Source organism: Colossoma macropomum, unplaced genomic scaffold, assembly GCF_904425465.1.
Source record: "Colossoma macropomum unplaced genomic scaffold, Colossoma_macropomum, whole genome shotgun sequence".
NCBI classification, from domain to species: domain Eukaryota; kingdom Metazoa; phylum Chordata; class Actinopteri; order Characiformes; family Serrasalmidae; genus Colossoma; species Colossoma macropomum.
Window position 1 is genome coordinate 3047332 of NW_023494807.1, and position 16949 is coordinate 3064280.

At 36.9% G+C, this 16949-nt stretch overlaps 1 protein-coding gene across 1 annotated transcript in view; it reads right to left on the bottom strand.

The window, feature by feature from the left end:
• Positions 1-243: 243 nt before the first annotated feature.
• cdh10a (cadherin 10, type 2a (T2-cadherin)) overlaps positions 244-16949 on the bottom strand; it is a 46145-nt gene continuing 29439 nt past the window's right edge. The window contains 10 exon segments of the mRNA XM_036556679.1: positions 244-1056; positions 5462-5713; positions 5893-5921; positions 5923-6002; positions 8221-8342; positions 8451-8587; positions 9713-9966; positions 11749-11936; positions 13297-13464; positions 14180-14299. Coding sequence (XP_036412572.1) covers positions 557-1056; positions 5462-5713; positions 5893-5921; positions 5923-6002; positions 8221-8342; positions 8451-8587; positions 9713-9966; positions 11749-11936; positions 13297-13464; positions 14180-14299 — 1850 coding nt within the window. The 3' untranslated portion in view covers positions 244-556.

Here is a 16949-nt window from a genome sequence, read left to right on the forward strand (position 1 = left end):
GTGTGAGAATGTTTACAGAATACATGGAGGACAACAATGCATTCATATTTTTTATTAAAATAGATTCATAAAAAATATGGATATAAAACACTTTGACAACATTCAGAAACAAGCCAGTGTTTTGCAGCATTTCTATGATACGCCTATAAGTTGATTTCAATGTTATCCACAGTTTTAGTGAAGGAAACCATTCACACAAGCAAATGAAGCTGGATTGGTCTCGTTGTTGTATTTGTGTGATTGTTCTTTAGCCAAGGTCAACCATTCATTTGCTTCAAGTGATGATTTTTTTAATTTTTTATTTTTTTTTAATTCGGCTAGTGAACAAAAAGCATTGACAAAGACCACCATCACTCCTCTCATCAGCACGAAATTGCCACGACATTGTCAACAAAGAATCTGTCAGATAACAAAAGTGAAAGTCAGCGAGGGTCAGTAGAAAACAAGTGAGGAGAGACTTCATCTGAAGTAGATCCGTCTGGTATACAGAGGTCGGCTCACAGCCCAGGACCTCACGTAATATTTACGTAGTGTTTGCGAACACAGATCACCAGGGCTAGTTAGTCAGTCCTGATGTACAGGTATCCTTTCCTATGTACATATCAGCCAGCTTTTTGAACTGAGGCCCCCAGCTGCTGAGGTAATCGTATTCGTGGTCTCCCTCCGTTACCGAGGACTCCAGGGAGCTTAATGACTCAGCGATTGAACCATTTCCCTCATAAGCATAAGTAGCCAGAGAATCGTAAGGGGGCGCTGATGGGTCAGTGTCGTTCTCCTGCAGCCGGCTGCTGATGAAGTCCCTCACGTCCGAACATTCGTTCATGGGCGAAGGCCGGTGGTATGGAAACAGCATCTCGGGGATGATGTCGCGCCTCAACTTGTTGCTCTCCATGACCTCCGGGTGGCGCAGCGTGCCAATGTCAAATGCCTGAGTATCCTCCTCGCCACCACCTTCGTCATTATAGCTGACCACATTGTCCCTCACATCTTCTTTGGAGATGATCAGAGGTTCCTTCCGTCGCTGCCGCCGCAGAGCTGAGAACAGCACCACGATCACTGAAATAGAAGTATAAAGAGAACGTATTATTTCTAAGAACACTGTAGAAACACCTACTTCCACTCATTGTCCACTTTATGAGTTCTGCCTATATTGTAGGTCCACTACAGTTATAGACTGTGGTTATCATGCACCTTTTACCCCCTTCATCTTTAGCTAGTTTCTGACCAGGGGATTACTCTTGGCTGAGTATGGTTTGAGTGGTGGACTAGTGGTGGACATGACAAACAAGCATCACTGACAGGTTAACAGTGGTCCACAACTCAAAAATATCCAGCCATAAGAGCCACTGTGGTAAGAAACTGACCATTGATGAAGGACTACAGGATGGCTAACACAAGTTTATGCAAGATGGGCTACAATCTCTGTAAAGAAATGGTTTCTAATAATTTGGCCAGCTCTATACTGTTGGTAACTGATGGTTGCGAATAGAGAAAAGAGATGACCAACAGCCTCATGCAGCCATGTATGTGTTTCCATGGTGATAGCATGGCTGAAACAGCAGTTGTGTTCCTCCACATGTACCATAGTATGAGCCACTATTTTATCCTATATTAAACACATGCTAATGTTTCTAATGGTGTTTTCATTGAAGTTTTGGGTTTTGTAGCTGATGTCTGATATTTTGGATATGCACATATGTGGATGCTGATACATAAGTCTTAAAAAACATATAGAAATTGGGACTAAATCTGTCATCTGTCATAAAGGCTACTTTGATCAAAATTGGCAAATGTAACCTTTATAGCCAATGACGCTTATTGGAACAAGCATTTATAAACAATTATGTAGGGTTATGTCAGTTGTCATGACAAGCTTATGTAGGTGTCATGTTGCCTTATGAACAGCACCCTATAGTAAAGTGTTACCAAAATTTATTTCTGTTACTACATGCAGTAAAATAAAATATAAACCAGATATTTTAGCACTGTAGTGCATCAGCAGGCTTCTAAACGATCTGCCCCTTTTGGAAAGAAAGCACATGAATAAACAATGTAGTTTTTGCACACTTCACGTCTTCATGTGTTAAATCTGTTATCACGTGAAGAAACATATCATCACAAATGCCATTTCATGTCACACATTACAAGTAAACAAGTTTTTTTTTTTTTAATTTATTTATTTATTTTTTTCACTTGTGAAATATTTGTGTCTTTGCTATAAGAGGCTCTTCTGGAGTACAATAAAAACAGTACTGTGCAAAAGTCAAAGACCTGCATTCAATTCATTTTCATTTCTAGTTAGAATAGCCATTTAGTACATTTTTTTTCAGCATTAAGAGCAGAAAATATTTGAGAGAAAATTATTCAGAAGCTTCCATGACTAAATAATTTATTCAGTATTCATATTTGCAGTGTGCCTGTATTACAGCTTTTATTCCTTTTGAGAGTTTTTCAAAGAAATTTGCAGAGATGTTTTTCCACACCTCCACAGTTCAGTCTTAAAAGTTGGTTGCACTCCCTTCTTCCCACAATCCTAAAAATTCCAAATACATTCAGTGACGTTGAGATGTGAACTATGGGCTGGTCAGTTCATTGTTCTGAGAGCACCAGCAGCTTTAGCTAGTTTATGACCAGGGGATTACTCTTGGCTGAGTATTGTTTGAGTGGTGGACTAGTGGTGGACATGACAAACAAGCATCACTGACAGGTTAACAGTGGTCCACAACTCAAAAATATCCAGCCATAAGAGCCACTGTGGTAAGAAACCGACCATTGATGAAGGACTACAGGATGGCTAACACAAGTTCAGTCTTAAAAGTTGGTTGCACTCCCTTCTTCCCACAATCCTAAAAATTCCAAATACATTCAGTGATGTTGAGATGTGAACTATGGGCTGGTCAGTTCATTGTTCTGAGAACACCAGCAGCTTCTTGGTATTATTTGCATTTGCAATTGTCTCATTTCCTCGACAGCTACACATCCTCTCAGACTTAACGTGTTGAGTTGTCTTCTCACATTGGTTGGTTGGACACAAACACCTGTGGATTTTTTTAGATCTGAAGCAAGAGTGGAGCTTGATTTTCTCCTATTTGCTGTGTATCTGAGAGGGACAGTTTTAGTGGCATACTTGCATGGTTGTTATGATTCTCATTTTCTCTATACCTTTTATTTTATTTTATTTTATTGATTGATTTATTTATTTATTTATTTAAATCTTGAGAAACTCAGTTTTTTTTTTACTCATTTACCTTTGCCTTATGCAAGTGGATTATTTTGTATCTAATCTGCACAGAAATACATTAAAAAAAATAATATCTTGTACTTAATTGTACCATAAGAAACCATAAGGATTAAAAACTAATGGTTAAAACCTGATGTTTTTGCTTTCAAAAGGGGAGCATGGGGAACAACCTAAAATAGGGCACAACTAAACTCAGACTTTTTATGTTATTATAGAAGGTCAAGCAGTGTGAGTTTCTGGCCACATTACTACATTTCCTAGCCACTGCCTCCCACCAAAATTCAGAGCGCTCTGTGCCAAAGAACACTTTTCAGGGCATGTAAGACATTTTTTTTTTCAAAAGTTTTTTCAGTTACTGAGCTGTTTGTGTGAATCACAAAATCCATACTTATATTACTTTGATCACCGTCTTGTTTCCTACAAGGCAGCACCGTTTTGAAGCTGCTGACAAGCTCACAGCAAGTGTTAGCTGGGCTTAGGTACAGCCTCTGCACTGCAGAGTTAGTTTACACAGTGTTGCAACTAAACCACATTTAGTAAACAAAGTCAAATATAGTATTTTGGTAACACTTTCTATAAATGTCACCTTTGTAAGCATCTATAACCACATTCATAACATGTTATAATGAATGCATAAGACATTATAAACATGGCTATAAATATTTATAAAAGTGCATTATGCATTATATGCTTATTACATAATACATTATAAGTACTGATCATAACAAATTATAAGAGCTCATAAGTTATATTTGTCCGCTCTAAGTAAAGTAAAGCGTACTGTACTAAAGCCTCCTCCAGTGTTAAGAGTGAGGCTTCAAGTTGAAATATTTACTGAAGGATTTACTGAAACACTAAAACATACACAGTAAAGCACATTACAGGCTTCAAATGTCAGAGTTTAAACTAGAGCTGCATCAGTGTTTTACCCAATGTGGGAAAGGTAATGTACACCACCGTTAGCTTGGTATTTGTTTTTACTTTGCACTCTCCAAGCTGGGACTGACTTCTTTGGCACTGACAGTATAACATGTTATTAACACTATTCATAATGGATTATATTAACAATTCATAATGTATCATAAACATGGCTATAAAGTGTAATTCAGTGTAATTCTTTTTTATAAATATTTATGACCATGTTTATAATGTCTTATGAATACATTATAACATGTTATAAATGTGTTTATAGATGCTTACAAAGGAGGGAAGAGGGAAGAAGTGTGGATGACTGAAAAATAATTAATTAACTAGTTGATCAGACCTTTCTAGCAGGTATTAAACTGACCCTCTGTCTGTTACAGTTAACCCACCCATGGAGTAAATTTAACATTGCACTTCCTGTCATTTTCCATGGAATTGTACATAAACGGTAGGTGCTAGAAACAACGTTTAAGTGTTCATTTGTAGCAGAGATGTATATGATGCTTGTATAAAAACATGATTATTCCAACTTAAACAAATCCCCTACAAGCTCTATATATATTTAAAAAAATAATAATAATAATAAAAAAAAAGAATAGCTTGTACTTAATTGGCCGTTCTGGAAGTTTAATATTTTTGATCTTGATTTTAGACTTTTACACAGTACTGCACATCATGAATGATTAGTTTGAAACACACTGGTCAAATCAACACATCTGTCCAATGCTAATCCATTTTTTAAAGTAATTATCTGCTACTCCCAATACGATTCTGGTTTTATGATCCATCCCTAATTTGGTCCCGTCTGATAAAAAGCCATTAGAAACAATTTGAATTAAAACCTAATGATTTTACTTTCTAACGGGAATTGGCTTAATGGTTCCCAATAGTGATCACAGGTTTCCACCTGTTAAACCATTAGAATCCTTTACATTGTGATTGATAGTAACCCATTAAAAGAGCCAAAACACATTACAAACCCTCAGGAACCAACAGAAACACATTGTTTTCTATGGGTTTTTTTTAGCATGGGGTGCATGACTTAATTCCAGAAAATCTGGTTTATTCTATGTCTGCGGCTGGAAAAAATTTAACTATTAACAGAATCCTGCCATTGCCAGTGGAAAGGTTTTGGTTTCCCACCAACCATCACAATGTAAATGCAGCATTAGTGTGAAATATCTGAGACATAAAGGATTCAGTACTGAGTACTAGTTTTCAGTATATTTGCAATATGTCAGTATTTCTGCCATGAAATGTTAATCTGAACCTCTGAATTCTGTGGTCAGTACATACTGAGTAGGATGACTATGCAGAGAAGGATGGCCACCAGGGCTCCGGTGCTGAGGCCGGCGGAGAGCAGGAGAGCATCCACACTGCAGGAGCGCATGCTCCCCGTGCTGTCACAGCTGCACACACGGATGGTCAGCGTGCTCGTACTGCTCTGGATGGGGTAGTCATTGTCCGAGATGACAACGGGCAGATAGTAGGCACTCACTTCTTGCCTGTTAAACCCACTCCTTCTGGTCAGAATTCTAGCTGTGTTATCTGGGGGGGAAGGAGCGAAAGAGAATATTCAAGCAGTGAGTGTCGAGTGCAATCTTCTGCTGACTGGAAAACAAGAGAACGTATAAACACAACTTTCAGAAGAAGAGAAAAGCCAGTATTATGGTCAAATGCATTTTTCATGAATACCAAGATAGACATGAGAGGGAATGCTGATTCACCTTCATTGTCAAAGATGGTGAAGTTTGGGATTGCTGGTGCTCAAGCTGAATACAAATTTGTGACCAATCAGAGGCTCATCCGTGTCTATGGCGCTGATGGTTTGGATTATCTATAAATAAAAAACAAGAAAATATATTTATTTTGGTCTTTTTTTGTTTACATGATAAATACAATCTATATGAATCCCAAAATGGCAATAACTCACTGCAGATACAATATGCACAGATGCTGTATATGAATCTACAAAGAACTGAATATAAATTGCACATTGAGTCCAAATCTGAATATGTATAAATGCAACTCAGATAATGCATTCATGTACAATTTAACAACCTATATAAACAGCAACTGTCATTTCTGACTATATGAATATAGTTTTGAGTGGCAATTACGGGGTCCAAGCATTATAATTGTATCATTTCATCAGTTTGTTCTAATGTCACGTGAGGGTTCAAATATGGTATTGCATCATATCACAAAGGCTTCAGGATGTCTACACTTCAAAAAATACGTCTGCATAAATTTTTATGAGTCATGTTTGCATGATGTTTTAAAGTAAAGTCAAGTAATTTAAGTTTACAATGTAGTAAACAAGATAGTTAGGCATTGCCTAAGCTTTGGCCCTATAACTGGGAATTCAAGTGAGCATAGTTAGCATAGCTATCTCTTTGTGGGTATGATGGCCCTCCCTCTTCCCATGACTCACTGGGCTTTTTTTATACTTTGCATCAACATCCATTTTCTGGGATTGATTCATGTTCAGATTTCACTTGACTGCATGAACCCAATTGTAAACAACTCTGGAACGCATTGTGATCAAATTACAATTGGATCACTCAAACCACATTTGGAGGTGGTCAGAGACAATCTTGACCACTTTTAATACAAATGTTAATGGAATGTGTTTTGTCATCTGTCAACAGTTGCGTGACAGTAAATGCATATGCTGAGTGTGGATTAGCAGGAGAAAATATAAACAAGGAAACAAAAGATTTAGAACAAGCAAGTCTATAGTTGCACTCTTGGCCAATAAAAGTATCCAAGCCAAGCTCGTCGACTTGTTTCAGAATGAGGGGAAAAGTAAACAAAAGTGAAACACTAGTGTGCTTTTTACATGGTAAACGTACAATTGAATGTCATCTGGACTCATTGTAGTGAAACTGTATATAGAATCTGACTAAAGTATATCCCAATGTGATCTGGACTTGAAACCCATGTTAATGTAAGGTGTAAACAGACTCAGTAATGTAACAGAACAGGCAGGTAGCGTCATCCTCCAAGTGTAATGAGCTGTCCAGTGACATGTTAGTTTGAAAAGATTCAGGGGTGCTTCACTTGTCTTGAGGGAAGCAAACACTATTCTTCACCTTCTAATTTTGGTAGCATAACGTGATAGTGAGAGTCATTTTTGGTCATTTCTTTTAGTTCATTCATCACGAAATTTGCACACGATGTAAAGGGCAACAGGCATTTTCAAATTATGTTAAAAAACTGATATATATATATATATTTTTTTTTTCTACCACCAAAAATCTAGTTTTGTTACAATCACCATTGACCTATGTCATGGTCGTATTCTGAATCTGACCACAGAATGGGCTGCAAATGAAATGTTATATTTCTAATATATACATTTTTCAGTTTTTTTACATCTGTTCATGTTTAAGAATTAGTGGCAGCTGACCATTATTGTAAAGTAGCAATTCGTGGTCAGTGGAACAAAACAGATATGGTTAAAAAACAAGTGCTATTGTTGAGAACAACAAAATATATAGAGCAATTTTCAAACCAGATTGTGAGGTATAAACTGACCTATTCTGAATTAGCCATAACCTAAGAAAATGTAACAACTAAACTTAATGATACTTCTGTCCTCAATCCTGACATTGTGATGCTAAAATTAAGATTGTCCTCATGTCCGTCCACACAATAGCTTCAAGGTTTTAACCAACTGATATTAGCATGACATTGACTTTGTGCCCTGCCGCTGAAAGTGCATTACCTGCTCTAGTGTCATCGCGCTTTATTCCCTTTTGATAAATTCAGTATAGAGGGCACTAGGCATTACTGTCTCGGACTACACATCCATTTGTCTGGCTTTGCCTGCTGGTCACTTTTCATCAGTGGCAAAATCCGCTTCCACTTCTACTAATGGAAAAGTTCCATTATGATAGAGTGAGCATATGAACACTTTTATGTGGCCCCGATATTTTTACATGTTCAAAATGGATTTTCAGGTCCTCTATAATTATTACCTTTTTGGTTCTTCATAATAATAGTATAGCTCCCACTAAAATGTCAGCATGCCTAGCTTTTGTGTTAAATACCTGCCCAGCTTTTACATTCTCGCACACGAACGTGTCGTAAGACATGGCAAACTCGGGAGCATTGTCATTCACATCCAAGACTTTTATCAAGACAGGAACACGGCTCCTCTGGCGAGGGTTATCTGGAGAAGAGAGAAAATTGGCAGTTGTAAAGATGGTCAAGCTCGGGAAATGATACCCCGCATGCTGCTGTTTGCGATTGGGTTTCCAGTTCCCAAGAGGGAACTTACTTATTTCGCTGGCGAGCACGGAGATGTTGTGCCACTTTGACACCTCTCTGTCGAGAGATTTCAAGGTTGTGATGGATCCGTTTTTGGGGTCGATGTGGAAGAGTCTCTCGGGATCTGTGTGCTGGTCTATTGCGAACCTGTGAACGATTGTTAGGCTGAAATTACTTCATGTAGGTCAAACTATTCTTCTGCTTTCACATTTCATGTAATAAATCACTGTATCCTTAAAAATGGTAACTTTGTAGATGAAAGGAAAAAAAAATCATAACTTGTCCAAATGCATTACTGCAATGAAAAGATATCAAAGGTAAATTTATAGCATCTTATTGGTTTATTTTTCATGAAATGTTCCAACAACATAAACAACAGCTGACTTTTTTAAATATTTTTTATATGATAATGACAATTTACTCAACTGTAGCACTGCACTATATATATATATATATATATATATATATATATATATATATATATATATAGTAAATTAATTACAAGTGTATTATATTAGTATGTATTAAACTAGGACTGTCACAATTGCTTTATTAAATTTGATTGTGTTGTAAAAATAGTACACTAACATTTTTCATTCTTGATCAAATCATGTTAGTCATTATTTGTAAATTAAATGACATCCAAAGGTTATCATAAGCCATGTTTGGCAGGCTGAAGATTCTCCACAAGGTGGAGCTATTAGCACTCAGGTCACTGTAAAAAGAGGAAACCCACACCAGCAGGGTTTCTCTAATGCTTGTATGTTAGTAGTCAAAAAAATTATAATACATGAAGCAAAATTAAATGTTTGATGTTTAAGTTAAAAGTGTTGATTAACAAGCTCTAGGCTTAGGAGCTCAGTAGACACCTGACAGGCTGAAAGGGCTCCACCTATAACATCCAGTTAGGCTTTACTGAAGGATGTAATGTATAGCATACATACAAAGTGAAGAATGTGCCACTTGAATATAGGTAAAAAAGCTTAAAATGTCCATTTTAAGTAGATCTGGCACATGTAGTACTACACCCCATGTGGAAAATGAACCCCATCACTAGATTATCGTGAACAGAACACTGAAGTTCCTATAGTAAAAAACTAGCACTGTGTGGCTGTATCAAGTTTCTGTATCTACTTTCCAGTGAAAGGCTCTGCATGTCATGTTAGTGTTCAGTGAAGTCGATTTGTATTACCAAAAAAAAGATTACTTGATTACTCATATAATCAATAGTGACAGCGCTAAAATAAATAAAATAAAAAAACATTCTCTTACTGGACAGGATAATCTGTAGCATCAGGGTCCCAGGCTGTGACCGTTCCTATAATGCTTCCCCTCTGTGTGTCCTCATTGACCTCAATGACAAACTGTGGTCTGCTGAAGACGGGTGGCTCATCCACGTCTTTAGCTGTGACTTTGACAGTGGCCGTGTCCGAGAATGGACCCAGGTGGAGGAAGTTGGGGTCAGTGTGTGTGTTGGTCACTTCCACTTTGATGGTGTACACTCTCCTGCTTTCATAATCAAGTTGCTTTAAAAAGAAAAGTGACACATGAAAGAAACATGTGGGTTGCATTGTATTACTAATCAGTGGAGTCTACACTACATTTGTACTACATAAGGAAGTTTAAGTATGAAACTTCATCTGATGTAATAAACATTTTATTATACTTGACATTGAGATGATCACTTTTTTGATTTGTTCTGAATAGCAAAAGCATTTTTCATTCCTGCTTAAGCATTTTGAGTCCATGCTCCATTAGCAACAGGTTAAAATTGAATGAAGGAGCAGCTAATAACATTTGTCTGATATAGGATACTGTTTATATAGTGTCCCACTTGGAACAACAATAAATGAGTCACATTTATTATTCAATACAAAGATTAACCAAATGAAACAATACCAGTTTTATGTGTGTATCTTTCCCAACACCTCTCCAAATTAGTTGTGAAGCTCCAAATTGCCAATAACACAACATCATTTTACAGCTTAAAATGCTTGGAGAACCGCCAGTTCTGAGTTGAGTTCCACTCAGCCAGCCAACTCCAAGTACTGTTCAAATTCTCAGCGCATCGCTCAGTATTTTGCCATCCCTACTTTAGATCAAAGCCCTATCAACATCACAGAAAGCTGCTGTAGATGATATTTGATTTGAAATTCACTCAGAGAAAGACAGTAATATATTTTAGATAAACAGACAAATGCTAATGGTATATTACCTCTGCTAACCTTACTAAGTCTAGTCCAGGGGTCAGCAACCCAAATGTTAAGAAGAGCCATTTTGTCCTTTCAACAAAAATCAATCCACCTTGGGAAGCGCAACATTTTATGTCCATTTTATTGAAGTAACATTTACCATCTTGGCTGTAAATATGTTTCAGGGTATGCTAGTGTCCACCAAGTATAGGCTAAAAATCTAATATAAACAAAAACACAGACTAACTTTGCTCTGATTCAAGCTTTAGCTCAGCTGTAGCCACTTTTCTCACATCTCCAGCAGGATACTTTTCCACAAAAGTGGACTAGTTTCTTGTAAAATATCTTTTATGTTCAGGTTTTTTATCAGCTGAAGTCAGCTTCTCATTCTTTTTCTACAGTTTCTCATGGCAGATTAAACATATTGTTGGAGTGATTATAAATGCAAGTCCATTCGTCTTCCAAATTATTGAGGTTCATCTTAAATCTTTCTCTTCTTTGCCCTTTTGTTAGCTAGCTAGGGGAGATTGGTGCCTGCATTTTGCTGTGTGACCACCAGTCTGCGCACCAATCTTCAGGTGTAAAGGGTGAATTAGTAGCACTTAAGACCAATTATGAATTAACTCCATCGTTTAAGATCATTTATTGTTGAAACTGTGTGTTTGAAGGCTCAGCAAAGCTTGACGGTACTGCAAAGAAGGGTTATTTTATTTTTATGTGAAAGTCTAATTTTGCTGTGGAGCCGCAAGAGGGCAGTAAAAGAGTTGCATGTGGCTCAGGAGTAACATGTTGCTGACCCCTGATGTAGTCTAACTTTCACGAGTTTGTGAAGAGTTAGACAGCTGAAACCAAACGTCCTACATTCACAATTTATGTTAAAGTTTAATTTCTTTAAATTAAATTTGAACTTTGGCATTAATGTGACGCATTCTATGTCACATAGCAGTGCAATGTACTGCCTTTTACTATGTGATACAATGCAGCACAGCACAACACAGTGCATCCAGTGTGCAGTGTAATATCTTACGACATACTGTATAAAGTAGTCCTTAGACCATAGGGTCATTAATCATAACATTCACATTATAATGATAAAAATATGCCAGTGTTTATTACCTTTCTCACAACTATAATGCCTTCTTGTGTTACTTCATCAGTAATGATATCCAATGAGTCTTTCCCATCTCCCTCCACAATCCTGTACTTCATCTCCGCGTTCTCTCCCTCATCTCCGTCATTGGCTTTGATTCGACCCACTGTGAAGCCGATCTCCGCCGACTCATAAGTGCTCAAATGGTACGAGCCTTTAAGGTGAGAGGTTCTGATTAGTTCACTGCACAACTACACATTTTTCCATCCTATTGAATGTATGTAATGTTATAATTCTAGATTCAATCCAGTTTTCACCATCATACCCCAAATGAATCAGAGACCACACCTTGATTCATTTAATTTCCAGTCGAAGTGGTCCTTCAGTACAAGCTATTCATTCTTCAGCATCAGGAATAATAAAAAAAAAGCATATATTTAACTAACTACACAAAAGCCTCAACAACTAAATATAATATCAACTTTTTCAGTGGTTAGTGTGTCCACTTTAGTTTCATTACAGCTTCCATTCTAGGCAGATTCGCTAAGAAATCTGCAGAGATGTTTTCCTACATCTCCCAAGTTCAGTCTTAGGAGTTGGTCACATTTTCTACTTCGCTCAATCTAAGAAATTCCAATTGCAAAATCAGTCCATGAAACCTTGTTCCAGTCCAGACTAGCTTGTACCTAATGGCTGTTTAGACTGGTAATTATATAACTGAAGGTTGGTCTCTGACCTTTGCACAGTACTTTAATTGATAAACCAAGATATGTTTGGTGTTTGCCCTGAAGCTATAAGACTAATGTAGCTAACACACCATGGCCCACCAGTGCTGTATCATGCAAATTACATGCCTAAATTAACACATGCTTCTCAAATTGTGTCAACAGCTCATGTGGTTTCTAACACTGGATGGCGTAGTGTTGTGTATAAAAATGGAGAAAAAATATTTTGCATAGTTAGAACATTACAGAGGCTTGAATTTTGTTAGCGTTTGTCTATTTTTATAGATAGCAGTATGTCATATGGTATCAAAAACCACATAAGCAGGACTGTCTAAGATTCCCTAACAATTTAACATGTTTTAACATGCATAGAAACTCTTAAACACACAGTTCTTCAAGGGCACTTATGAACTTCAGACGATTGCTCTACTTAGAACCATGAATTCCATATTAAAGCATTTCATGCTTAATTTTTTTTTTTTTGCATGGTAGAATGTTCACCACATTGATGGAGAACATGTTGTATATAGTTCTATATAGACCCTTTTTGGAAATCTTTTAATGTAGCACATAAAAGAGTTCTGTCAAGCATGTAACAACAGAAGAACCCTTTTTGGTGCTACATAGAACCATATACACATTCTACATCCATTTGAAGAACGATTTCTCCATGGAAAGAATCATTCAAGCATGAAATGGGTTCTAAACCCTTGAAGAATCATCTTTTTTAAGAGTGTTTGATGATTTCGGTACAGTCGACACTCGCTAATTGCTTCCATTACTTGCTAGCTATATTAGCCTTGTAGCTCCAGTGCTAAGCTCGTGAAATGCGATACGCTCATCTCTTACTGTAGGCGAAGCGTGGGGGGCTGTCATTAACATCTGTGAGGGTGACATTGACCATGGTTGTTCCAGAGAGACCCCCCATCTGCCCTGCCATGTCCTTGGCCTGGATAACCACCTGGTAGTCCTTCCGCACCTCGCGGTCCATGTTGGACAGCGCTATCCTCACGATTCCTGTTCGAGAGAACCAGGACCAGGTTATATCACCACATGTTTGTACATTCAGATGGCTCTGAATGCTCTGCATGTATGCATTTACTGCAGTATAAATAAAGATGATAGATTTATACCTCGTTTAGTGGGTCTCTTAACATTTAAGTCCATTAACTCTTTTTACAGGATTAAGTGTGGTACACAGAATGGTATTAATAAGACGGTATACAGTGCATGCTCATGATTCTATTGCATACATAGTTTAGCACGTCTCTGTTAACATAAAAGTCCATTTGCTCTATTCCCTCGTCAAGTGTGGCTCTTCAGAAATGTTATTGATATGATGAGATTCAGTGCATACTCATGATTCCACTGCATGCTACAAGTATCTTTTATAATCATGGCCATGGAAGCCTATTATATCTCCTTGAAACGTTACAGCCTTGTAAACATATCGCTGCTGTCGGAAGAAATCCTTGTATCGTTTTTCAGTTTTTGACATAATTTGAAAATACTTGTTGTTCTTTACATTGAAATTGTGTGTAAACGTCATGAAGAATGGACCGAAAGAAACGGCCCAAAATGACTTGAAAAAAATTCTGGTTCCATTGACTTACATTAAAAGCAAAGTAGGTTCTTTCCTTCTGCTGTAAAGTTACCATTTCTTCTGACATCAGCGATATCATTCATGACATTAGAGTATGTCAGGCTTTGACCATATGCTTAGAGCACTCACCTGTCTCAGGTTCCACGGAGAAGTATGGCTGACCTTGCAGGATGCTGTACACCAGTTTAGCGCTGTTACCATATGAGGCGTCGTCTGCATCTGTTGCATTGACTTCTATCACAAAGGTACCTATAAGTAAAGGAGACAGCACTTTAGTGATGAGGTCAAACGGTTAATCATACATATTTTACCAGGAAACTGCTTGTCATATGTTGGCGAAGAGGTTAGAAATATGAAATGTCACCAAATACCAGATATATTATTCTGATGTATATTAGTGTATCATCGAAAGCAAAATCCCAAATTCCAGGAACTGGAAAAGTAATAAAAAAATTAACTTAATAATTACAAAAAAAAAAGGTGCCAAATAAAAATAATGTGTTAAAAGTTATTGTTATAATTATTCTCATCATTATTTTAATCAAGATAATTCTTATTTTCCAATTCTTATTGATACATAATTATTATGATAATACATGAAATAAAATATAATCATTATAATAATAGCTATTATAATACTTGTCATGATATAATCAATATTATTTATTATTTATAGTTGTTTATTACTATTGCCATTATGATCATGTTTTCATTAATTTAGTTATTATGAACACAACATTTATAAAGTGTTATTATTATTATTATTATTGTTGTTGTTTTTGCTTAGATTGCTTAGAAATTCACCTTATTTTCAGTTGTTTTACTTTAGCATATGACAACAACAACATAAGCATCATCATCATCATCATCATCATCATCATCCTTGTTATTATCATCATCATCATCATCATCATCATTGCTGCTCTTGTTCATGTTCTTGTTATGTGAGTCAGAGTTAGTCTCATTAGGGACAATGGCCTCTGGTATGTTTAATATTTTGTAATTGGAGCACTTCCACTTCCAGTTTAATGGAAGATTGATGGGGGAAATTAAGGCGTGGACTGCAGGCCAGATGTTAACAAGTTACTCTGTGCTAATGTTGTGCTCTTTAGGTTAAGGTCCTCCCTCTGAACATGAGGTCTGAGATTGCTGTTAGGAAAAGGTGCCAGTTGATTAATCTCGGGATAAATACACCAAACACACTGCTTGACTGGGACACCCGGAGGTTACAGTCCCATTACAGCAGCCTGCAAAGCTCTTGAATATGCATGCTCTGCTTTATATCTCGGAGCAATTTTAAAGCCGTTGAGCCGCATGTCAGAGCGTCACCACCCTGATTGGGTGACATTGGGGTGATAAGAAGGGAATTAAAATTAGATGTAAAGTAGAAAATGTGATAAGACAAGCAAATAGGATTGTCTTAGTTTAATACAGCACACTTGGGCTCGAACGAGGCCACTGCACCTAAATTGGGTTTCATTCATACATACATTTGCATGCATAAATAAAATTATACAAGCCAATTTATAGAGTAACTTCACAAGCATCTCATGAATTGCATTCAGTGCTGGAGGAAAATAATAAAATTCTTTAGGAGCAAAGCTTACTTTTTTTAATGAGCTACACTTTTGGATGCATTTTCTAAAAGTGAGACTTTGTGCTTGAGTTCGATGTATAGAAAACATTTTACTTTTTACTCCCTACTGTTTACTTCTTTTCAGAAACCCCAGGATCCAGTTAGACAGAGCAATCGTTGGCCACACACAGCGCACTTTAATGACATTGCAAACCACGACTACTGCATATTGGTCATCATCACTCCCACCCACAATCAGCTTTACGTCCAAAGTTGGAAATGCGGTCAATAATAATCTAGTGGTCAGTCAAACACACTGTAAAGTCATCGTCTGTGAAACAATATCCAGATACTTTTGGTTGTGTAACTTAATATACTTCTACTGCATCTGTCTACATACAATGAACCCACTTAATGTCTTCTGGCTATAAATATGAACAAAGATATGTTTAAACATCTAAAATGATGCATTCAGAAACCATAAATTAATAACTATAGTACTTCGTTGCATATCCGTTAATGGAAATTGCATCTTTGATAAATCTATGGTGAGAACTGGTTAGCTTTTCGCAGCATTATGGTTCAACATCTTGGTAAACAGTCTTCAGCTCCCCAAGGTTACAATGGTCCCTCTGATGGACTCACAGTGTCAAAATCATCCATAAATCTTTAAGGGGATTCATGTCAGGAAATTGGCACCTCCACCTTCTTTATAAACCAGCCCTACGTCATTTTGGCTGTATGGTTGGGGTCATTAGGCCTCATCTTCAGAAAGGACCTATGAAAAAGTCTACATTACATTAATGACATTTTCTTAAACCGTAGAACTGTTCAGACTTTTCTGCTCTTGAGTTTGTGTAGATTCTGATGTAACCTATAAGAACAAATCTCAAATAAGAAAACACTGGTGAAAGTCAGAATCTTTGTAAAACCCCTATATATGTTTTTTTTTTAAGAAGTAATTTCGGTAACACTTTCTATGAATGTCACGTTTGTATGCATCTATAAACACATTTATAACATGTTATAATGCCTTCATATGGCATTATAAACATGATTATAAACATTCATAAAAATGAATTACACTGGATCACACTTTATAGCCATGTTTATTATACATTATGAACTGTTAATATAATGCATTATAAATAGTGTTAATAACATGTTATAATGTCAGTGCCAAAGAAGTCAGTCTCAGCTTGGAGACTGCAAAGTAAAGACAAATACCAAGCTAACGGTGGTGTACATTACCTTTCCCACATTGGGTAAAACACTGATGGCAGCACTAGTTTAAACTCTGACATTTGAAGCCTGTAATGTGCT